General features: G+C 37.1%; 3 protein-coding genes across 3 annotated transcripts; all 3 read left to right on the plus strand.

Annotated features, from left to right (window-relative positions):
• The first annotated feature begins 5,638 nt into the window (after positions 1–5,638).
• Positions 5,639–7,297, plus strand: LOC137733193 (UDP-glycosyltransferase 76B1-like). The gene is made up of 2 exons (XM_068472351.1): positions 5,639–6,237; positions 6,378–7,297. The coding sequence occupies exons 1-2, from the start codon at positions 5,751–5,753 to the stop codon at positions 7,286–7,288; spliced, it is 1,398 nt and encodes a 465-aa protein (XP_068328452.1). The 5' UTR covers positions 5,639–5,750; the 3' UTR covers positions 7,289–7,297.
• A 1,221-nt stretch (positions 7,298–8,518) lies between these two features.
• On the plus strand, positions 8,519–10,897 carry LOC137735733 (UDP-glycosyltransferase 76B1-like). Its single transcript, XM_068475175.1, has 2 exons — positions 8,519–9,058; positions 9,988–10,897. The coding sequence occupies exons 1-2, from the start codon at positions 8,548–8,550 to the stop codon at positions 10,878–10,880; spliced, it is 1,404 nt and encodes a 467-aa protein (XP_068331276.1). The 5' UTR covers positions 8,519–8,547; the 3' UTR covers positions 10,881–10,897.
• Positions 10,898–15,755: 4,858 nt separating this feature from the next.
• On the plus strand, positions 15,756–17,848 carry LOC137735575 (UDP-glycosyltransferase 76F1-like). The gene is made up of 2 exons (XM_068475006.1): positions 15,756–16,305; positions 16,917–17,848. Exons 1-2 carry the CDS (start codon positions 15,834–15,836, stop codon positions 17,819–17,821), a joined length of 1,377 nt encoding a protein of 458 aa, XP_068331107.1. The 5' UTR covers positions 15,756–15,833; the 3' UTR covers positions 17,822–17,848.
• Positions 17,849–25,438: the final 7,590 nt, after the last annotated feature.

A 25,438-nucleotide genomic window follows, 5' to 3' on the forward strand; every position in this document is an offset into this window, starting at 1 on the left:
GAATTTAGTGAAAGTTTTGTGGATGAATCATTCCGTGGAGGAGGCTACTTGGGAAACTGAAGATCGGATGAGAGATTTGTATCCTCGGTTGTTCTTTGATCACTAATGGTTGCTATGAGTAGTTGTTTTGAATTTCGGGACGAAATTTTATTAAGGTGGGTAGGTTGTGACAGCCCATCCCGGACTTTTCGTACCGTAGGGGTGAAATGATGGTTTTACCCCTAGTATGTTTGTTTCGTTGTGTGGTTGTTTTTGGGTTTTGATTGGTTGATTTTGGACCACACACATACCCACACTCATTTCCTTTCTCTTTCTGCCCTGTCCCGAGACTCTCTCTCTTTCTTTCCTATCTTTTTTGTACGGACAACACCAAATCGTCACGGATCGAGGAAACAAACTACATATTTGTGCTTGTGAGGTCCTTAAGAGTTCAACCATAGCCATTTCAGGTAAGGATACCTTCGTTTTCACGTCGAACTCGAGATCCCCGATTTTGGTCACTGTTCATGCACACGTTAATTCTTGTGTTTTTGGGAATTTCAAGCTTGTAGGAAGTTTGGTGAGGTTCTTAGGAGGCTCAGGGTGGTTCGTTTGAAGGTTTTGGACGTCGGGATCGTGAGTTGCAGGTTTAGCCGGAGTTGGTGGTGTTCTCCCGGCAAGATTCCGTGGGTTTTAGTGTTTGAAAGTGGTATGGATTTGTTCCTCTTGTTGTAAGCTTCATTTTGGTACCAATTTTGTGAAATTTGGTTGAAAAACGAAGGAGATATCAAGTTTTGAAATTTTTCCGGTTTTCCGGCGTCGGAGTTTGGCCGGAGAAGATGACGGAATATTTCGTTAGTTTGGATGGAATATTCCTAGCGGCGTTAACGGAATCAGTTAGATTTAACGAAATATTCTTGACAGCGTTAACTGACGCCGTCAATGTGCTAGGCATGTGCCTGCGCGTGTGGCCGTGCCTTGGCCGGCGCATGGGGGCGCGTGCGGCATCAGAAAATTCTTTTAAAAATATGGGGATGTTCGTGAGGTTGAGTAGATCACGTTGGTGTATTTATACACCCCATTTGAGCATTGTATGAGAAGTTATTTTGTAATGTTGGTTATGTGCTTTAAAATTAACGTTTTTATAGTTGTTTCGCATATAGGTGAGACCTATCCCGAAGACAAGTGCGATCACTAGAGGCAAGGGGGTTACAACCCTTCTACATACCAGTGAGTGAGCTTTTGGTTTTCCGTATATACCTATATACTTATGTTTTTCCCAGAAAGTGAAATGAAACGTTTATACGTTTATATGCCATGCATTATGTTTGCCCATTTAATTATGCATTATTAGTTGCATATATATATGTGTGTTGGTGCTGCGGACACACAGGTAAGTGCTAGGTAAGTTATGGTTTATGTTTATGTTCAGTAGTGATTTGAGATACATAGAGAGCTCATAACTTGCACCCCCGGTGTTAGTGCTCCCGCCAAGAGTTGGGCACAGTCCTTTACGTGATGTTCACCTCCCACACCAGACGCTCATCTTAGATCCAAGTTAGGTGCACATTTCTGTCGTACAGACCACTTTAGGTGGTTCCGACTCGTAGGTGACCCGCGATTATTCGCCCAGTCTTCACGTGATCGTAGCACTTGAGCGTACTTATTATACACCCAGTTCTGTCATATAGACCACTTTAGGTGGTTTCGACTCGTGTGCAGGTATAGTTAGTGAGTTGGAGATTTGAGCTCTAGATTCAGCCGTACAGGTCACGTTAGGTGACTCCGGTTGACAGATTACATGACATTGTTTGGCATTACCTGAGTACTTGCATTTTATTTCGAGGCATTTGGCATAGCATTTTTCTAAGCATGAATTATATATATATATTCTATTTTTCTGGGAAGTATACAGGTTTTACGACGAGGGGTTAGAACTTTGTTTATGAAATGATTTTTGAAAAGTTTTGTTTTTGCCCACTCACGCTTTCTGTTTTGCGCCCCTCCAGGTTTTAGTTTTGCTAGCGCTTTTGGTGGCTCCCCAGAGGATTTTCCCAGCCTATCTGACAGATTATCACTAGTGTAGGACCACCTTTGGGTGTGTTTATTTAGTGTTGCTTCTCCCGGACTGCACTAGGTCTTTCGTGCTCTGAACGTTGTTTTTCACACTTACGCTTGCACATGTATGTTATTTTCCTCGTGTATAGTTGGGTTTATATTTATTCGTACTTTTATTATTATTTATTAGCTTCCGCACTGTGCACATGGTTACGTCACTTCCACGTGACGGCTAGCATGCCCTGATCTCGGTCGGGATGTGTCACAAATTATACAACATAAAAAAAACATTTAACAACATGAAACTTAAACAACATTTTAAAAAACATTTAATAACATAAAACTTAAATGCCTACTCCATGCTTCTTTTGGCCCAAAGATGTGCAACAAGATCATGTTGTAGGTACTTGTTTGTGGCACGAGAACGTATCATTCTATAGCGCCTCATGTACTCATTTATAGAGATACTACCAGTTCTTGGATTGAAAGGCAAATTAGGTCCATCATATATTTTTGCACGAGCCATTCTTGACCTATTTGGATATTCTTGGTCGTCATCGGACTCTCCATCAATATACTCATCTCGCTCATCCTTCACTATCATATTGTGTAATATGATGCAAGACATCATGATGGAGTCCAAATTTTCTAGACTCTACCTTCTTGCCGGTTCGCTAATAATCTTCCACCGTGCTTGTAGAATACCGAAAGCTCTCTCAACATCTTTCCGGTATGCCTTTTGGTGTAAGGTAAACAACTTTTCTGCGTCATTCCTAGGGTTTGGAATTGCTTGGACAAGTGTTGCTCACTTTGGGTAGATGTCATCTGCCAAGTAATACCCCATATTGTATTAACGGTTGTTGATGTAGTAGTGAAGTTGAGGTGCTTTACCTTTCGTCAAGTTATTGAAGAGGGGTGAATGCCCAAGAACTGTAATGTCATTTTGGGATCCAGGGACTCCAAAGAAAGTATGCCAAATCCATGTGTCATATGAGGCAACCGCCTCTAACACAACAGTTGGCTTTCTCGACCTTCCGCTAAAGCCTCATTGCCATCCGGTGTGACAGTTCTTCCAATCCCAATGCATGTAGTCTAATGACCCTATCATACCCGGAAACCCACGGTCTTCAGCTTTGCGAAGGAGCCGATTCAGATCTTCTTGATTTGGCTCGCGAAGGTACTCGTCTTTGTGAACCTGAACAATTGTGTCACAGAATTGTTGAAGAGTATCAAGGCATGTAGACTCAGATATACCATGGGTTTCATTCATCGAATCAGCTGGGGAGCCATATGCCATCATTCGAAGTGCAACAGTAACCTTCTGATGAGGTGAGAAACCAGGGCGGCCTGCTTTGTCCAGCTTCTGTCGAAAGTATGGATTGACTTGCTAGACATCACGAAGTAAACGCTCGAAGACATGACGCCTCATCCGGAAGCGACGTCTGAAATCCTCTTCTGTGTACACCGAGTTAGGGTTGAAGTAGTAGTTCATCAGATTGGCATGCGACATCGCTCTGTTTCGTGGTTTGTAAGAGCGACCAGCAATAGAGCCACCCCTTGAGGTTGTTCCTTGGTCGACACACCATGGCCGCAGCCATAGTTGCTGCTATGTTTTGTTTGTTGCGCCTTACTTGAATTTCTTCATCACACTCATCATCTTCTCGGCACATTTGCGCCCATTTTGCTTCCAATTTGGAATTGGATGAGGACCCCCAGTTGGAATCCGAAGAGGATCTAAAGTTGAAATTCATTGCAAACTTGAATTGAAATAAATTGAATTCAAAGTTGTGTGAATTATAGCCCAATATCCATCCTATTTATAGCAAAAGAAAAATTCAAATCCAACAACTAGCTGACGTCACTTAGCTTTTTTTTTTTAATTTAAGTTGTAGTTTTTAAATAATATATTATGTTTGGCCCTGTGACCCTTTGGCCCTCGGTTGGAGACGGTTTTTTGTGGCAGGGCTAAAACGAGCCCTCTGGCCCTCGGTTGGAGACGGAGGCAAATATGACCCTGTATTGTTCATTAAAATATTAATATCTTGGAGAATCTTAGAGGGCCAGAGGGCTAAAACGAGCCCTCTGACCTGCCATCGGTTGGAGATGGCCTTAAGTGTAAGATTTAAGTACGAGAGTTTGGGACCTTAACCAATCAATGTGGTTTATATTATAGGAAAACTAATAAAAATGACATAAAAACTTTGAGTTTTAAACAAAATGACAAAAATATGTTGTAAGTGAATAGTACCAAGAATGACTTTTTAGAGTTAAAATGTCGTTAACGTTAAAAGTGAACAGTATCAAAAGTGTTTCGTTAAGACTCCATATTATTATTATTACCAAGGCTCATAATTTATAAATTGCTGTGCGGAACAGCGGCTTCATAGCTCTCAAGTAGTTAAGTACCACCAATGCCCTTAATTTATAGACTGTTGTGTGGACCAACGGCTTCTTCATTAAGGTAGGTGTAAGATTTAAGTTTGAGAGTTTTACGTCAATTCATTAAGATTCTTCTAGCATTCATAGCTCTCAAGTAAAAATACTTCATTAAAACAAGAAAATTACAAACAGAGTTTACAAAGGATTTTCCATTTCGGAAAGCTCCTTGAAAAGCTTAAGATTTTACAAACATACCTTAAAAACACTCTCCAAAGACACGTAACAGGAGAAGAACTAATTTATCAATTACTTTATTTGTGAAACTGAACCATATATGCAGCAGGTTGGTAAAGAAAAGCACAAGCCTAACACGCACACTCTCTGTAATGGTAGGAGATAAAGGATCAGAGATTGATTTATAATATAAAAAACTTCATTTTTAATTCTTAAAAATGATGAGTTTTAGACTATAACTTTGTGTAAAATTGAAATCTAATTTTAGTCCATGATACATTTAATCATCTCATTTATTAATTACATTTTGGTGTTTTATTTCTTTTATTTCCCTATTTTTAATGTATAATTACCTTTAATTTTCATTTTCATTTCATTCATCATAATATATTTTGAGGGAGATGTCTCCATTTAGGTAAACTAATTCTTTTATATAATACATTCCAATACAATTTGTATAATCTTTCATTTAGGCACATTAATTCATTTAATATATTTCTGTATATCCATCGATACGAATATATAAGTACATTAATTCAATATAATACATTTTGGTACGTAAATTCCGGTACACTAATTCAGTATAATACCTTTCGGTATTGACATTTAGGTACATTAATTCAATATAATACATTTCAGTAAATACATTTAGGTTCATTATAATATATGTAGGTACAAACATTTCGGTTCTGTCATTTCTGTAAACTTATGTATTTACATATTTGTGTGTCACTAATTTCTTTTAATATTTCTCATTTATGTTCATTTATAATTGAAAGAACTAATATGTGCATATCAATAAAATTAAAATTTTAATGTGGAGACATTAAATAAAAATACACATTAAATAACAAAAATAGAATATAAATTTTAATAAAAGTACACTTTAAGAGATTAAATTGAATATGTAATCTAGCACCAATTTTTTTTTTTTTTTAAATTCTAATATTTTACAAGGACTAATGTTCAAAAACCCTTTCATAAAATTAGGCAGAGATTGTGACATATGCCCTAGCTTCCAATTAGCTAGTATAAATAAAGAACTTTTGTCATCGATCAGTCACAACATTTTCAAGCCAAGCAACCACATAATCACTCTAATGGAGCAGAGCAAACACCGGAGAGTGATACTCTTCCCCTTGCCTTGTCCTGCGTCACATATAAACCCAATGCTGCAACTGGCCAACATTCTACACACCAAAGGCTTCTCCATAACCATTATCCACACCAACTTCAACGCTCACAAGTTCAACCCATCAGCCCATCCACACTTCACGTTTATCTCAATCCCTGACGGCTTATCTGAATCCGAGGCGGCCTCCAATAACATTCTCCATCTTTTTTCTCTTCTGAATGTCAAATGTGTTGAACCGTTCCTCGAATGCTTGGCTAGCTTGTTATCTGCTGACGCTAACTCAGAGGAGCCTATTGCTTGCTTAATTTCTGATTCTATTTTTGACTTCACACAACCTGTTGCTGAGAGCCTCAAGCTCCCAAGGGTTGTGCTAAAGACCGAGGGTGCCACTTGCGTTGCTGTTTATTCTGCATTTCCTCTTCTGCTTGAAAAGGGTTACCTTCCCATACAAGGTACAACCCTACAAGCAATTTCATTCTTCACATTGCATATCACTCCATTCGAAAAATTTATGTGTAGTACAGTCACGTGATATTACTAATTCATGTATACTAATGCGACAACTAATATTTAGTTATTGCCTTCCAAATAGATTCTCGACTAGAAGAGCTGGTGAAGGAGCTTCCACATCTCAAAGTCAAAGACCTTCCGGTGGTCAAAGGGTACGATGCCGATAAAAATTTTGAGTTCGTTGTTTACGTGTCAAGTAAAACTCAGGCCTCAGATGGACTGATTTTCAATACTTTTGAAGACCTTGAAGAAATTTCACTGGCCAAAATACGCCACGAATATCTACCCAATACTCCGATTTTCCCAATAGGCCCATTTCACAAGTATTCCCTTTCCCCTTCTTCAAATAGCCTATTGTCACAAGACCAAAGTTGCATTTCATGGCTAAACAGTCAAGCACCAAAGTCAGTTGTTTATGTGAGTTTTGGGACCGTTGCCAAAATGGAAGAAGATCAATTTTTGGAGATAGCTTGGGGACTATGCAATAGCAACCAACCCTTCTTGTGGGTGGTTCGACCTGATTTAGTCCATGGATCGAATTGCCTTGAACAATTACCTAGTGGGTTTGTGGAGACTTTGAACGGGAGGGGACACATTGTGAAATGGGCGCCACAAAAAGAAGTGCTGGCCCATCCGGTAGTAGGAGCCTTTTGGACCCACAATGGTTGGAATTCTACATTTGAGAGTGTTTGTGAGGGGGTCCCCATGATTTGTACGCCAAGTTTCGCCGATCAAATGGTTCTTGCAAGATATGCGAGTGAAGTTTGGAAGGTCGGGTTGCAGATGGAAGACGGGATTGAGAGAGGTGTGATTGAAAAAACAATTAGGAAAGTAATGGTGGAGAAGGAAGGGGAAGAGATGAGAGACAGAGCCTTGAAGCTAATGGAGAAGGCAAATCTTTGCCTCAAGCAAGGTGGCTCCTCAAACCAATCTTTGGATGGGTTGGTTAAACACATTTTATCATTCATACCATTTGGTGTTCTACAAGAATGACATATAAATAGTGCATCAAAACTGTTTTGTTCTTTTGTTTTGTTAAATAATTGATTTTGTTAGATTAATTACTGACGGAATTTGAACTCATGTCGTCATATAAGAACTCAACATATTTTCACGACTATTTCTATTTTAACTTGACATTTCTACCAACAATATTTATTTTATTTTTTGTCACAAATTAACATTTATTTAAAACGAAAGAAGGGGTTGCACGGGGCCAATCCAAAAAAGGCAAAAACCCAACAGAGATTGAGGAAATCCAAGTAGACAGAGCCCAACTCAATAAGCAAAAAAAAAAAAAAAAAAAAAAAAGTGTATTCTAACAAACTATGAATGTTTTTTCTTTTTTTGACAACGATAGCTGTAATAGGTCAAATTATTACTCATTAAAATGTGAAAAAAAATTCGGTAGAGATCGAACTAGTATGATAATACATTATTAGGAATGAGGATCATCTCTAGAACTACTTCGTGAGAATTTAAGGGATTATTTAATCGTGTCCGTTTATTGTAAATTTTGTAATCAATTTTTATGAAATACTATTTATGTTAAATTTTAAATAAAATATTTAAAATAATTTCTAATCGTATGATATATGATAAATAGATATAATTAAAGAGGCATTGAATCATCCAAAAAAGGATTTGGTGAGTATCCTCATTCCATTATCAGAATTACTTTATGCAAATGGGATCCAAAATGTCCTCCACTATCTTATTTGCGAGTCTTAAGAGTCGTGAGCCTGTAGTTCAGAAAATAAAAAAATCAACATCAGTGCCCATTCAGTCAGAAAAAGCTTTAGGAGTTGCGTGAGTATATAGACGGCTGCTCTAGTTTATATAAAAAGTTTGTCTTCGGTTCGTTTTTTTTTTTATTTTATTTTTAAGGATAATACCAAATGAACAAAGCTGCTTGAAAAATACAAGAGTTCCTGCTCTTACTTAATAACGGGAAAATTTTCAATAGGATCGGAACACGATGTGGTACATCACGTGTCATTATACAAATAGTAAAATATGTGTATTTAAAAATTAATAATTTAAAAATTACAATTTTTCACCACTTATATCCGTTTTCCGATCACAATAAAAAAATTCCCCACCAATAACAGCTTAACTAGTATCCGAGTTGTTTGTTCAAGCTCTAAATTTTCAATAATTTGGACACTTATCAAGTTGTTATTGGGTGAGAGCTCCTGCTTTTTTTAAAAAAAAAAAGTAACCAAGCTTTATTCATACCAAATTCATATGCTATGCAAACAACAAACAATCTCGATTCAAAAATGGAGCAAAGCAAAGGCAGGAGACTGATCCTTTGCCCACTGCCATTCCAGGGGCATATAAACCCTATGCTGGAACTGGCCAACATTCTCCATGCCAAAGGCTTCTCCATAGCCATCATCCACACCAACTTCAACACCCTCAATCCTTCAACCCGAAACCCAAACTTCACCTACCATTCAATCCCTGTTGACTTGACAGAAACCGAGGCCTCCACCAAGGATCTCACCGTCGTTCTTTCTATTCTAAATGCTAAATGTGTTGAGCCTTTCAGAGAATGTTTGGCCGAGTTGTTATCCGATGGCATTAATTCGGAGTACCCCATTGCATGCTTGATCTCCGACCCTCTCTTCAACTTCACTCGATCGGTTGCGGAGAGCTTTAAGCTGCCGACGATCATATTAAGGACCGGGTGTGCCGCTTCCTTCGCTGTCTACATAACATTTCCACTTCTCAAGAAAAAAAGATTACTTACGAATACAGGTACAATCTCAAGCCAACAAAACCCTATTATCAAATGTCTTTTTATCTCATCATTGTTACCAATCCACATAATATGAGTAGAATGATAATCGTAAAACCATACCGAGACTGATGACTCGTTTAAAATTCTTTCTGTAAGTAGCATTTTTGTTTTTTGTTCATAAGAGATTATGCAATATAATATGTGCTTTTATTATAAGAGAAACTAATGAAAAATGTTTGAAAACTTTGAGTTTTAACGATAATGACAAAATAAAGGGTAAAGTGAATAGTACCAGGATTGACTTTTAGTGTAAAAATATATTTTTTCGTTAAAATAAACAGTACCGGGAGTTTTTCGTTAAAGTTCCCTTTATTATAAACATGTTCCAAATTCTATAAAAAATGCTGCTTGAAAAAACCACTTGAGAAGTCATTTTTTTCTTCTTTAGAAACAACTCTATAGATCCAAAATGTTTTTGTTTACCAAAAGAACTTTTAATTCTTCTAGAAGTGAATCCAAATTGGTACTTAAACAACTTATGTGGAATTGAATTAAGCTAATTAGCCAGGTTAAGCATGTTTATCCCTTGCTCTCCCTCCTCATAAATTAACATTTTAGAATGTGTAAATGACCAAATATATATACCTATAGAAAACTTATAGTTGGCTTTCTATTTTGACAATAAACATATACTTGCTACAAGTGTTTTAATTGCCTAAATATATAATGAATGGATCCTGACTCTGTGTATTATTTATTAGTGCACATAATTGAGTAAGGATATCTAGTGCTAGTCATAATTTCCTTGTAGCGGTTACAATTGCCGAAATATTATTGTCTTTTTATTAATTCATTTTCATATAATAATATCACTTCACGTATTATAATAAGAACGTACGAAGATTTACACAATTTATATTTGACTTTTTATTTTCACAAAACTTAGGTTCTCGACTAGAAGAGCCAGTGATCGAGCTATCACCTATCAAAGCTAGAGACCTACCCACGATGCCCAATTGTGACGCTGAGGATTTATATCAACTGATAACCAATATGGTAAATGAATCCAAGGCTTCTTACGGACTCATTTTCAATACTTTTGAAGATCTTGAAGGACATGCACTTGCCACAATTCGCCAAGAATATCACCCCAATATTCCAATTTTCCCACTAGGTCCATTTCACAAGTGTGGCCCCACAACCTCTTCTTCTTCAAGTAGTTTATTAGCACAAGACCAAAGTTGCATTTCGTGGCTAAACGCTCAAGCGCCAAAATCGGTTGTTTATGTTAGCTTTGGGAGCATGGCCAAGATTGATCAAGCTCAATTTTTGGAGATTGCATGGGGGTTGGCCAACAGTGGCCAGCCTTTTTTGTGGGTGGTTCGACCTGGATTAGTTCAAGGGTCGGACTGGCTTGAAACGTTGCCTGACAGGTTTTTAAAAGCTTTGAACAAGAGGGCTCATGTAGTGAAATGGGCTCCACAAAAAGAAGTGTTGGCTCACCCAGCAATTGGAGCCTTTTGGACTCACTGTGGTTGGAATTCTACATTGGAGGGTATTTGTGAAGGGGTCCCCATGATTTGTACACCATGCTTTGGTGATCAAATGGTGAATGCAAGATATGTGAGCGATGTTTGGAAGGTAGGGATGCAGTTGGAGCATGGGATTGAGAGAGGTGAGGTTGAAAGAACAATTAGAAGACTAATGGTGGAGGAAGAAGGGGAAGAGATCAAAGACAGAGCCTTAAAGTTGATGGAGGCGGCAAATCTTTGCCATAAAGAAGGTGGCTCTTCATGCCAATTCTTGGATGGCTTGGTTCAATATGCTTTGTCGTTATAAATCGTTTGTTTCTAAAACTCAGCATTATTCAATAAAATAAAAATGTATTGTTGGCTTACAGCCTTGCACCATGTGTATTAATATTGTTGATATTTCGATAATTTTAAAATTGCTAATATGCAGACATCATGCCTAGTTAACAAATATTAGATTTTTTTATAAGATGTCTTAAGAAAATCTGTAACTTTTGATTAATAAGGTTTTCTTTTGCATATTTTTTAAATAAAGTTAATCTTCATTAGACGTGGAAAGAGACGTATAGCAGCTGATTGCGTTAAAGATACCAAAAATTTAAAATTTATCCAAACTTTTAATATCTTTGTATTTGAGGTATAAATGTAAAGATATAAAGGGTTGAGATGTTATCATGTGTCAGAAGATGGAGTAGGCAGTTAGTCTCTGATCGTATTGATTAGCTAGTTTGATATTTCTATGCTTTGAAAAAAAAACAATTTATGCTGTACTGTGAGAATAAGTAGCGGTGAAATAAAGCAGCAGAATATTTGGTAAACTTTTTTATAAAAGTGCTTTTAAAAAAAAAAAGTTGTATTTTAGTGTTTGATAAACTTTTATGTAAAACAGATATGAAAAAATTTGATTTTTCAAAACTGGGTTTTGCAACTTTATGTTTTTTAATTTTTTTTTTTCACCTAAAACTGTGAAAAAAAAGCTGAAACTAAACGTATTTTTTTCTTTTTTATAGTCATTTTTTTTCAGAATCACATCAATACCAAATTAATGCCTCGCATGTAAGTAAATAGAGTTATATAAGCTGTTGTAATGAACTCATTTGTACAGTGAATGAAATATGCAGAAACAATTGATTCCTTCTCTCTCTAAGTTCTCTCTCTAATATTCTCTAAAGGATTCGTCTTTTGCAAGATTTACATGGTATCTACGCCATGGATGGAGCTCTCTTGATTTTGGCTGAGCTTCTTCCATCCCGATCTCTCTACTGCTTCCGCATTCTCTCTTTCTCTGGTATCTCTCAACTCTATCTTCGATCTTGATTATTCTTTGGAAATTGTGCGATTCTCTCTGGAAATTGTGATCTTCTTCTTAAGGTTTGTGCATCTTAACTGTTCGATGCAATGTCTGAATGACTTGATCTTTCTCTAAGTCTGTGATTCTGCATTTCAATCTCTGTTAATTGATTGTTCTCCGAATTTCTGAAACCCTAATTCTTCAAACTCTTCAAGATTTCTCTTATTTCTCCTCAAATTACAAGAATTACAAGCATGATGGTGACGACTGATAAGTTGCAGATTGTTCGGTCTCCGATCACGAATCTTGTTCCTAATGTTTCTACTTCTGTGACTGAAACTTGATGATACGAATTACTTTGTTTGGCATTTATCAATTGAAGTTACTTCTTGAAAGCCATAGCATTCTTGGCTTTGTTGATGGCACATGAAGGTGTCCTACTCGATTCACTGGCGATGCTGACACTGTAGTTGTTGAAATTGAAGCTTTTCAGATTTGGAAGATGCATGATTGAGTTTTGATGCAGCTGATTATTGCAACTCTTTCTCTAACAGCAATGTCTTGTATCATTGGCTGTTCTAATTCTCTGGGAATGTGGAATAATTTGAAGCATAGATTCTCCACTGTTACTAAGACTAGTATATTCCAGATGAAAACTGAGTTACAGAATATCAAGAAAGGTTCAGAATCTGTTTCTCAGTATCTGTAACACATCAAAGATGTTCGGGATCATTTGTCAGCTACTGGTGTCCCCTTTGAAGATGACGATATTGTGATTTTAGCACTTAAAGGTCTGCCTTCTGAGTACAATACTTTTCGAACGGTAATTAGAGGTAGAGATAATGTCATCTCCCTCAAGGAATTCAGGTACCGTTTGGTACGTGGGACGGGACGAAACAGAGTAAGACAAGGCGTTCTGTTCCATGTTTGGTGCGCCTAAAACAGGTGGAACGAGCTGTTCCACGGGACGAGTTTTGGATGAATTTTCGTTCCACCTCACCCCCTGGAACGACTCGTTCCACATCCGTGGAACACAAAATTATAACCTCTCCGTCTCCTTCTTCTTCCTCCTTGTTTCCGTCCGAGGGCATCTTTGCGCCCGTTCTGTTTCGTTCCGTCCTGTCCCGTCCCATCCCGTCCCATTCCGTCCCGTCCCGTGCCGTCTGCATACCAAACGATACCTCAGGTCTCAACTTCGTGCACAAGCGGCTACACTTGATACCACTTCTAGTCCAGGCACATTCTTACCTGCAATGCTAGCTAATGATTCTTCTTCGAAAGGAAAAATGTTGTTGCTTAATGAAGGTTCAAAGTTCAAACAATTTTTGTTTGATAAGGGCATAATTCATCACAAATCGTGTCCTTATACACCTAAACAAAATGGTCTCGCTGAAAGAAAGCATAGACACATTCTTCAAATAGCAGTCACTCTTTTGCAAACTGCTAAATTGTCCTCCCAATTCTGGTTTCATGCTTGTGCTATTTCAGTCTATCTTATTAATAGAATGCCCTGCCAAATTTAAAAAATGACATCTCCTTATACATATGTTTGGCAAGCCACATGTGTTATCTCATTTAAAAGTATTTGGATGTGCATGCTTTCCATTTCTCAGACCCTATAATTCCACAAAACTTCAACAAAAACCAACACAGTGTCTTTTTAGGGTATGCAGGGCAATATAAGCGATATTTGTGTCTTAATCCAGTTTCAGGGAGAATTTTTGTTTCACGGCAATTCTTTTTTATGAGTGTTTTTCCCTATACATCTTTATGTCCTCTTCCTCACACACACACACACACACATTTGAACTTTTATTTATTTTTTTTGGCAAAAATCTTATCATTTTTTAATTGGAGTATATTTCTTTAAATAATTAGAGTTTTTAATGTTTTAAAATGAATTTTTAACGCTAAGATAACGAAATAAATTACATTGGCTAACGGTATAAAATCCAAAGACTACACTAAAACACATGGATTAAATTGACTAATGAGTTAAAACACAAAGATTATTTAGGCCATCTCCAACCGAAGGGTTTAGAAGACTGAAAATAGTCCGAAAATTGTATCCAACTGAGGGGTAGGCCAGAGGGTTTGTGGGCCCCATGGAATCTGAAAGGGCCAAAGGGCTGGTCGCATGCAGCGAGCCAGGGGCTAGCCAGAAATTCCAGCAATTTTGTCCGATATAACCAACAGGAATGCTTACAAAAATTTAAAAGTTGTCACCAATTACTGTTGGATTTAAATTTTTGGGCCCTTGTTTTTTTTTTTTTTTTTTTTTTTTTTCCTTAAAAATTCTAATTTTTTTTCCCTATAAATACCTAAACCATTCATTCACCATTCCTCACAAAATTTTCACCATTCCTACACCATTTCAATTCTCATATAAGTTGTTGTAGTTTTTAAATGTAAATAATAAATTGTGTTTAGCCCTTGGTTGGAGATGTTTTTTGTGACAAGGCTAAAACGAGCCATTTGGCCCTCGGTTGGAGGTGGAGCCAAATATGGTTCTATATTGTTAATTAAAATATTAATATTTTGAAGGACCAAAAGATTAAAACGAGCCTTCTAACTAACCCTCAATTGGAAATGGCTTTAGACATTTAAACCTACTATAAACAGTAAACCATTGGGCTTAGCAAAGATACTTACAATAAAGTACCTTGGTCTTAGCAAAGATGCTTACAATTACGTAATGAATCCCTTAATCTATGGATTATCAGCATGATTTATCGTGTAAACACTTCATCACTTCCCCTCCAATCGAAATATAGTCGTGGGTTGTGCTTGCAATTGTCGGTTAGGGGCGTACGGCCACCTATACGATAACAATTAATAATGGATTAGGATTCTCTTCCCTCATCTTTTTATCCTCTTTTATCATCTTCTCTCACATTCTTTTATTTGTCTTTATCTTTCTATAAAAAAAAAATAATATAAGATGTTGACGCAACTTAATTGTGACCGTTTAAATAGGAGGGGAGGAAAGGGAAGAGGAAAAAAAAGGGGAGAGAATCTTACTCCACTATGTGGGGTTAGCTGTATAAATCTTAAAATGATATTGGACTCAATTTTGTGCAAAGTTTTTCGTTTGCTCCAAATACTCTACGTCATTTCTTAAAATCTCTTTCCAAATCTTCATCTACCTTTTTATTTTTGTTATATTGATAAAAAAACGATGATCCCTTCTACAATTAATCTTATGTTACCGAAGTCATAATCTCATTATGAACCACCTAATGCATGCTACCAAATTAAATATGAGACTACAACTTCTCAGTCCTGCATGAAAACTACAATAATATTAAAGGACCACAACTTCTCAGTCCTGCATGAAAATTACAATAATATTAAAGGACCTAAGAGCATCTTCAAAGATGTGAAAAGATAAATGTTAAATGTTAATTTGATACTGACGTGGTAATGTCAAATTTTTTTTTTTTTCCAACCGATATATATATTTTTTTGGGTTATAAATTATTATTATTATTATTATTTATTTTTGTTATAAATGACATCTTCTTTGAAGATGATCTAATATTGATATATTTTATCGTTTTGTGTCGTACGTAGTTCTGCTTGACTAATCTTATGCTACACTCGTGCTAGTGTTTTTATTATATATATATATATACACACACACACAGACAATGACATATGGGGTTTGTCTTGTATCACCTCGTGTGTTAATCACACTGAAAAATCTTTCGTGAAGTAGAATTTTCTTCCTTCTATTTTTATTCCCCTTTCTCTTCTCTTCTCACACTTTGCTCTTTGTCTTATTATCTCTACAAAAAATATATATATATATATATATATATATATAATATTATCGTGATATAATCGTAATAATTCAAGTAAGAGATAAGAGAAAGAGGAGAGAATCGTCCTCCTTGCCTTATAGGTACAGAGGTAGATATAAGTGATTAACTACTAAGGAGAAACGAAGAGAGTTACAAACTTACAACAATGGAGGAAAGGAAGGGCAGGAGATTGGTACTATTCCCACTGCCCTTGCAAGGCCATATAAACCCTATGCTAGAGCTAGCCAATATTCTGCACTTGAAAGGCTTCTCCATAACCATCATACACACCCATTTCAACTCCCTCAACCCTTCAACCTATCCCCATTTCACCTTCCACTCCATCCCCGACGGCTTATCCGAATCCGAGGCCGCCACGAAGGATCTTGTTCTCCTTCTTTCTCTACTGAATGCTAAATGTATTGAGCCTTTTAGGGAGTGTTTGGTTAGGTTGTTATCGGATGCATCGGACGAGCCAGTTGCTTGCTTGATCTCTGATGTTATCCATTTCTTCACTGAATCTGTTGCTGACAGCCTTAAGATCCCAAGGATTGTGTTGAGGACGGGGGGTGCTTCTTCTTTCGCTGTTTTTGCCGCCTTTTCGCTTCTGAGGGAAAAGGGGTACCTCCCTATTCAAGGTTTGGTTTTCTTGCTTTTCTTTCTTTCTTGGTAATTGGTTGGTAAGATGCAGATTTAATGGTAAAATTTGTACCACCTTAAAATTGCCTCAGGCCTAAGGTTGATATGGTAGAACCTGATGCGGCCAAGTTAACTAGAAACAGTGTGAGCGCTCTTCTTTCCATCAAGTTTGAACCCTCTTTCCACACTAGAAAAACTGATCTAGTAAAACCCATGAGTCCGACAAAAATTATATGCTATTAGCCTTTTACATGTTGCTTGAACTAATCAGTTAGGCCGGTTATTCTTGACAGTGTACATACTCACTTGCATCCAAACTCAGATGTCTCTCCTTGTAGATTAGAGTAGTTTAAAACATTGCACCTTGTCAAAAGAAATCTAATCATAACTTATTTACCATAACAATAGGACAACTAATTTTCCTTTTCAACTGTGTTCTTCACAAATAATCCCCTCAAATCTACCGTTCATGGGCAAAGCCACTTAAAGCCCTGTTTTGAAGGAAAATAACTATAAGTGAAGGATGCTTCTGTAGTTTGAATCTTTAAATGTTTCTCACTAACATTATCATATCGCACGAACTAATTAAGTATTTTTAATTTGTCTTAAGAGTCTCGATTAGAAGAGCCGGTGATAGAGTTTCCACCTATCAAGGTCAAAGACCTTCCATTGATCAACAGGTGCATCACAGAGGAATATAGCAAACTAGTATCTGGCCTGTCAAACGGAGCCAAAGCTTCATGTGGAGTTATCTTCAACACTTTTGAAGACCTTGAAGAACATGCACTGGCCAGAATAAACCAAGAACTCGCCAACATTCCAATTTTCCCAATAGGCCCGTTTCACAAGTTTTACCCTACATCTTCTTCAAGTGACTTATTCTCAATAGACCACAGTTGCATTTCGTGGCTAGACACTCAAGCACCAAAATCTGTTGTCTATGTTAGTTTTGGGAGCATTGCTGCAATGAAGGAAGCTGAATTTTCAGAGATAGCTTGGGGGCTAGCCAACAGCAATCAGCCCTTCTTGTGGGTGGTTCGGCCCGGGTTAGTCCAAGCATCAGAGCCGTTTCCGAGCGGGTTTCTCGAGACTTTGAATGGGAGGGGTCACATTGTCAAATGGGCACCTCAGAAGGAGGTGCTCGCCCATCCAGCAATTGGAGCGTTTTGGACTCACAACGGCTGGAACTCGACACTGGAGAGTGTTTGTGAGGGGGTCCCTATGATTTGTATGCCATGTTTTACTGATCAAATGGTGAATGCAAGATTTGCAAGTGATGGTTGGAAGGTAGGGTTACAGTTAGAGAATCGGATGGAGAGAGGTGAGATTGAAAGAACAATTAGAAAGCTAGTGGTGGAAAAAGAAGGGGAAGAGATCAGAGACAGAGCCTTAAAACTAAAGGAGAAAGCTAATCTGTGCTTCAAACAAGGTGGCTCGTCGTACCAATCCTTGGATGGCTTGGTCAAACACATTTTATTGTTAGAATCAGTTGTCTTTCAATCTCAGAGTCATTAATGGGGAGAATCTATCTTTTAACCGGTTCAATGTCATTTTGTATCACATGGAGAAAAATAAATAAATAAATAAAAAAAGATAAAATCAAGAATAACTAAAATCTCTGCAAGGAAATCCTTACTCGGCCTTCGGAGTTGTATGTTGAAAATCAAATTACATGTAACGAACGGATGAACAAACGGATTACAAAATTAGAATATTATGAAAAACGAAGGAATAATCCAAATTCGTCGAAATGGTTACATAACTCGAATGGACTACATTATGAGTGACTTGTTATTGTATGGGGTTACAAAATATATTATATATATATATATATATATATATATATATAACTAATATAATCCTAGTAAGCAAGGAAACGAAACCCTAATACTAACGGGCTACGCCCAAAAACCAAACATTAAAATAAATCGAAATACTAATATTTTCCAACACTCACATCAAACTCATTGTGGTACACAACATGAGTTCGCCAACAGACAGATATGGATATAAATTCCGTTATGCTTACTTCCGATGCTAATTCTCTTATGAAAGTTAGTGCAACTGCAAGATTCCGGTGGCAATGCCAATGCAAGATTTTGACGCTAGTGCTAGTGCAAAATTCTAATGCCAATACCAGTGCAAGTGCAAGTGCCATTGCCAATTCCAATACCAATACTAGTGCAAACTTCCCTAAAGCTAAGTGCGAACTTCCAAACAAAAGGAAACGTTTATTCACCATGTACAGAACGTCATTCAAGTGGTCAACATTCCACATTCGAACAATCATTGTGTTAGAAAAGCAACAACAAACTTCGAACAATTCAAGCAAATGAGCAACCAAATCATTCAAACAAACTAACAGCATGTGTGTGGGCCTTAGGTCATCTCCAACCGATCCGGCCAGAAGGTCAGAGGGCTGAAAATAGCCTGAAATGACACAAAAACGGTCTCCAACCCAGGGTTAGGCCAAAGGGCTCGTGGGCCCCACGGGGCCAAAAAAGGGAAAACAGGCCAACCAGCTGGCCCAAGGAAGCCAGCCAAGTAGCCCTGGGTTGGCCCAAGAGGTGAATCCAACGGCTACAACGTGTAGCCCCGTGCTAGCCCAAGAGGTGAATCCAACGACTACTAACATCGGCTAGCCGTTAAATTTGAATATATTTTTTTCTTTACAACTTTTTTTAAACAAAAATTAACAATTCTAATTGTTTTCCTGTAACTACCTAAGCCATTAAACAACAGTAAATAACATTGAGTAACATTAAACAAAATTAAATAACATTAAACTTAAACAACATTAAAAAAAACATTTAACAACCTAAAACAACATTAAGTAAAATTATTGACACGTGGCACTCGAAATCCGAGACGTAAATTTATTGAGATTCCAATTCGAAAAATTATTGGCATTCCATCTTGAAAAATTATTGTGGTAGTTTAATTTAAGTAACCATATTAATTCAATTAAAATAATAAATTATATTTAGCCCTATGACCCTTTAGTCTCCTCGGTTGGAGATGATTTTTTGTCACAGGGCTATGGTTGGTCTATGGCCCTCTGACCCCTCAGTTGGAGATGGTAAGAAATATGGTCAGCACTGTTCATTAAAATATTAATTTCTTGAAAGGGTATAGGGCTAAAACGAGCCATCTAACCCTACTTCGATTGGAGATGGCCTTAAAGATTCAAAAAACGCCAACCTTTTCTCCTTGCTGGTGAGGGTCTCAAAACCTCAAAAACAAACAACTATTTTTCTATTTTCATTGTCTTTTTCCTCCTTTCTTCCTCCCCTCATCTTTCTTTTTGTCTTTGAGAAATGCAAGAGAGATTAAATGTGTGGAGTAAATTTTGTAAAGTTAAGTAACATGAAAATTGATGATTGGACTATTACTCAAGTGTTGATTAATGTGTTTATTTCTTATTGATGGGTGACACATCATTTAGTTTACAAGTTTAATCCCAAACATTACTCTTTTTCTTTTTTCTTTTTTTTTTTTTTCTTTCCTTTTTTTTTTTTCCCCCTTTTTTTTTCTCTTCGTTGCCTTTCCTTTTCTGTTTACAAGTGCAGCATCAAAGCAACTCCAGTGCAAAACGAACGAGGTGGAAAGGGTGCAGATGTAGTGCGGGAAATAGTGTGGTGATGCAGCTGGTGACGTGCATATCAGAGTGGCGACGATGCGGAAGTTCATCCGATTGAAATGGTGGTAGAACGAATTTGGGTACAAGCAGACGGAGAGAGTGCAGAGGGTGAGGACAAACTCGATCCGAGTTTGTGGTTTTTGGGTTGAGCACCAGCGGCTGTGGGGCAGCGGATACAGGCGACAGGCAGATTGATACCAAACAAAAGAAGCTCAATACCACGCTGACACCAAGTTGAAAATTTGAGTAGACATAACGTATTCGTCATTGGCATTTGGATTTTAAAGTGGATGGAGTGATAAGACACTTGGGTGGCTTAACATCACTCTAATTTTATGTTTAATTTCAGATATGATTTTTAACTAATCTCATCATGTCACATGTCATTATCTAGAGTAATAATTTTGCGGTTAGATTGTTAACTAATTCCATAGCGTCATGTATCATGATCTTGTAATTTTTATTTTTTTAATATTTTTCTAACCAAATTAATACGGACTATTAGATTTTTTTTCCTTTTTCTTTTTTGCAATCTAACAACTCATATTGTGCCACGTGGGCTCACCAGTAAAAAGATAATTTTTTGAATTTTTCATTTTTTTTTTTGGAAAAAATATGGGCCATAGGATACATAGCCGTTGGCTTTTTGCAAATCTAATGGCAGTTAGGGTGAGTGCGCCAACGTGGCCCCAACGCCTGGGTTTTGGGCAATTGACTCACCATCACGCGCACATGAAGCATCGCACATGACGTAAAAAAAAAAAAAAAAAAAACTATAATGTGGTTGACGTCAGCCTGATATCTCATAAACTCAAGCGCAAACACAAACAACTCTTACTCAATTACGTGGTCAAGAATTGATGGGCGCACGAATAGCCCGACTTTTTGAACTGGGGTGGAGAGGGTGTTTTGTGTTTTAGAGCTCTAAAGGATAATGCAACTAGGTAAAGACATATATTATCTTAGTATTTGCTCATACTTAGCTCACATATCCTTTCAATTGCTTATACTTTGCTCACACACACATTCCTTTTTCTCGTATTTCTATTTAACTTTATCTCTTGATTTCTTCAATTAAAAAGCTAAAAATAAGCAAAAGTGTATTACTAAGACTCACTCTAATTCTTAGAATAAAACTCAAAATTTAGCTTCTAAACTCATCCCAGCTCACTCAAACCCTTGAGCCAAAATTGAGTTTTGCGTTAAAACTTATTTTTGGGGCAAATTTAACACAAGAAATCGGCTTGAGTAAAAAATATTGGCCCACTGTGGGCGTAGACACGCTGAGAAAAAGAGAGAGCGTGCTAGTTAACGCGCTAAAAGCATGGCAACACGCCAAAAAGCAAGAAAATGGGACAGCTTTGAGGGGAAGTGAGGCCCAACCTGATGGGTTGTCGACCACCCATATGCAATCCCATCTCTTATATTTCTATCAGATGACATAGATTATTGAGTCGTTGGATCACCAACGGTCTAGATTCAAAAGTATATAATTTTAAATTTTAAATTTACAAATACATTAAATCCAACGAGTGAGATTTAATATGATCAAATCTAACAATCCAAAATTAAATCAACAACTAGGTGCAATGCCTTGTTTCGTCGGTTTAGTGATTTTTCAATATTTATCGGAATCTAAATTTTTTTAGGTTAAAATGTTTACAAAATTAATTATGATAGTGTAACAATCAATTCCTAATTTTACGACTTTATAAATTTTAAAAATGTGAATTGATGAAAATGCCCTAGAGGCGAGATTATTGACTTCCATTGACCGTTATTTCGTGACTCGTATGAGCCATTATTTTACCGTATTCTCGAAGTTCTTGATGATACGAACACGTACACGCAGGCGAAATGGAAATCGGAGTTACGTTGGAGGCTTTACGGAACTACAAATCCAAATAATACTTTTGTAAAAATTACTATTTATTAGTTCTCATAATTATTATATTATTATTTTAACAATTATTGCTGAGATATTTTATTAATTTAAGATTATTTTTGGCCCGTGGGGCCCACACATCACAAACTCACCACTCACTCTCTACCGCGTGTTCCCCTCTCCCTCACTTTATCTCTCTTGTTTTCCCTTAGCTCTCTGTCTTTCAGACACCCTCTTGTCCTCTCCGTGGAACCTAGCAAGAACCGAGACCACCGGCCCTCCAACTCTAGTGAGAGTTAAAGACACCCAAGCCACCAACTCCTACTCTGTTTCCTTGTCCAAACACTAAAACCAGAAATGAAGCTGGCTGTGCTCAATGGCCATTGTCACTGTTCATAATAACCTTCGGCAAATCCTTCACGATTCGAGTTACGATAAACCTAGAAATCGACGTCAATCATCTTTGATCACTGTTTTGTATATGATTCTTGCCTTATTTGAGAGAAATGTTGAAGTTTTGATGCAGATTAATTCGAGGAAAACTTTCCCCAGTTTTCCGGTGAGAATTCGACGGCTTCGAGCCATTTTCCGACCAACTTCGGCCACAGATGGGCCTTGAATGGATATAATTTGAATCCTTATCTCCCTAGCTTCATTTTGGTTTTTTTAATTTTTTTTATTGTAGTTGAGTTTTGAACCTGTTATCGCCATTTGAAGTTTTCCGGCCATCATTTGCGATTATGGCATTCTTTTTCATTTAGCCCCTGCGGGTTCAACCCGCGAGCCCAAACGAGTCAACCCAACCCGATAGGAAAAAAAAAAAATCTAAACCCAGATTCAAGCCTGGATTTGACACGGGCCCAAACCCGAGGATCCGACCCGACCTACTTCCCAAAACCTGATATGGAATATTCCTGGGATATTCTCTAAGTTGACTTTTTTTAATGTTCGTGGAAACCCTCCTAGGCTAATTTCGACGCCTTGAGTCCATTTTTGACATCCATTTAGTGAAATTTTGAAGTTTTAACGTAGTTGATCGGCTCGGTGACTCAGTTGACTTTTTAGGATTGACCATTGACTTTTTGTTGACTTTTTACGAAATTGTCCGGGACCTTTCTACGCGTATTTCGACTCCCTGATTCCAAATCCGCACTCTGTTTTCCCAACTTTAATTGTTTTAGTTGAGTTTTACTGATGGAACCCAATATTATGCATAGGTGTGATTACTATCGGAGACACCGGCCTTCTTAGTTCGAACTGTTGCGACCTTGCAAGTATCTGTGAGTGGGTCTTTTCTTTTATATAGTATATATAGTATATTTCTTTAGTTTCCATATGTATTTAATAATGAATTTTCTACGTGATACCATAATTAAATTAACGTTTATAAGAAATGTCATATTGATGAGAATTAGGAAATTATTATAAATCATACGTGATGCATAGGTATGTGTACTATTATGGGATGCTTTAATTATATTTACAACCATGAATAATACCATAGTGACTAGAACTATTGGATTTCTGTGGCAGGACCATATTCACGTTATCTGTTCATAGTTGCTACACTAGTGTTTGTACTTGCTCGGGCTAAGGCCAGATTTCATGTGTATGTTCACATTGCATCGTACGCTCACTTTGGATCCATTATAGGTGCCAGTCCTGTCCTAGATTGTTATAGCTAATTAGGACTCGTATGTGAGTGCATAGCACCAGTCTTCACATGATTGTAGTATTATAGCGTAAATCATTATTACACCCAGTCTTGTTCATGTCACAATATCTCTGCATGAACTCGTGTGTCAGCGTATGTTGATGAGCACTCGATATGATATGTTTATTTCTACGAGATATTGTGATTACTAGAAGTTATATGCTTATTTACAAATTATTGTGAAGTATTGCATTTTTGAGGTATTGATGGCTATGGAGTATTTTCATACTATAAGTAGTATCTTATAATTGGAAACTATACTTGTCTCACGACGAGGGGTTATACGTTTTCAAAAAGGTTTCTACAAAACTTTATTTTAGGACCACTCACCCTTGCTTTTCGCCCTTCCAGGATTTAGTGGCAGTGTTCGTGTCGACAAGGATTTCTAGCAAACGTTGATATCATAGACTACTCTCGATGGTATAGCTCTTATTCTAATTTTACTGTACTCTACTTGTGCTCTGACATCCCATGTGAAATGGGTTCATTCCCACTCACAAGCGCACTCTTATATTTAGGCACTTTTAGGGTCAAATTTATTCATTTTTTCCACATCACTACACTTTATGGCTTCGTCACCTTCCTGGTGTCGGCTAGCACAGCTCGATCCGGAGTCTAAGTGGACATCCCGGGTCAAAGTGTGTCAGATAGTCTACATAATTTTTATTTAGAAAAAAATTACCTAAATTTATTCTCTAATAATTTCAGACTAAAAATTTAATCCAAATTGATTGGAGCAGAAAAGTTTTTGAGTTAAAGCCTAAATTTTATGGCTGAAATTTTTTAGATTTTAACCCAAAAAAATTTATGGATATTAGGGGTGGGCACTTTGGAACCGAAAACTAAAACCAAAACACGAACCAAATTGAACCACACCGAATAGTTTGGTTTTAACCGCAGTGTAGGAAAACGGTTTGGTTTCAATATTGGCTTTTGAAAACCAAACTGGACCACAAATATATAAAGAACCTTTAATTGAATAACCATATTAGATGTTATGTTTTAATTAGGTGTTTGTTACACTCCATACATTTAATTATGTTTCCTGCTTAGTGCTACTCTCGGTCTCATTTGGCATTGGGGACAAAACATTTTCATAAGGGGTGTGATATCCACACACTCCATTTTACTTCTCACATACCCTTTTAATTTTCGATCGTCAGATCAGATGAATTGAAGAAGATCAATAGACAAAAATTAACAAGAGGTGTGTGAGAAGTAATTTGGGATGTGTGGATAGCACATTCCTTTCATAATATCGGTTCTTGTGTATGCATGTAAATAAGATTCAGATATGTATGTTTTTTGTCCTCAATTGCTCTGTTTGGGCGATTATTACTTTTTTTAGACGCCGATGGCGGGTTCTGGATAAGGTACTAAAGGCTTCAATAATAGTTTTTCTGGGTGATGAATGTGAAATGGTAATAGATATTGACTAGGGTACATTAATTTGTAAAAATTGGTTTATTTTGGTTGAAAATATTTTGGTACAAAATGATAGAAGTGTATCAATTTGTTTCATTGTTATTTACTCAAACTCTATCTGATTTGGTTAGGCCTGAGGAATCCTTACGACACTTTGTTGTGGTGGGGAGTGACAAGAGTCTAATTAGTAGTTAGCAGTAACACCTCTCTCTTAGGGTGTGTATGCTTTGTTTAATATTTTTTGTGAGAGAGGGGGGAGAGAGAGAAAGAGAGGACAAAGAGAAAAATTTTCATTTTGTATGTAAGTGGTTTGAAAATCGAACCGAAACTGTTTGAAACGGCACCAAATCGAACCAAACGATTTGGTTTTATTTTGATTTTGACTTCAAAATCGCACCAAATCAAACCGTAAAAAATTATAATTTCAATTTCGATTTCACTCAAAATCGCATAATCCAACCGTGCCCA

This window comes from Pyrus communis, chromosome 5 (genome assembly GCF_963583255.1).
Source record: "Pyrus communis chromosome 5, drPyrComm1.1, whole genome shotgun sequence".
NCBI classification, from domain to species: Eukaryota; Viridiplantae; Streptophyta; class Magnoliopsida; order Rosales; family Rosaceae; genus Pyrus; species Pyrus communis.

Coding starts and splice junctions, on each gene's coding strand:
- LOC137733193 (XM_068472351.1), top strand. CDS start 5,751: ATGGAGCAGAGCAAACACCGGAGAGTGATACTCTTCCCCTTGCCTTGT. Junction 6,238..6,377: donor GGGTTACCTTCCCATACAAG/GTACAACCCTAC, acceptor CCTTCCAAATAG/ATTCTCGACTAGAAGAGCTG.
- LOC137735733 (XM_068475175.1), top strand. CDS start 8,548: ATGCAAACAACAAACAATCTCGATTCAAAAATGGAGCAAAGCAAAGGC. Junction 9,059..9,987: donor AAGATTACTTACGAATACAG/GTACAATCTCAA, acceptor CACAAAACTTAG/GTTCTCGACTAGAAGAGCCA.
- LOC137735575 (XM_068475006.1), top strand. CDS start 15,834: ATGGAGGAAAGGAAGGGCAGGAGATTGGTACTATTCCCACTGCCCTTG. Junction 16,306..16,916: donor GGGGTACCTCCCTATTCAAG/GTTTGGTTTTCT, acceptor ATTTGTCTTAAG/AGTCTCGATTAGAAGAGCCG.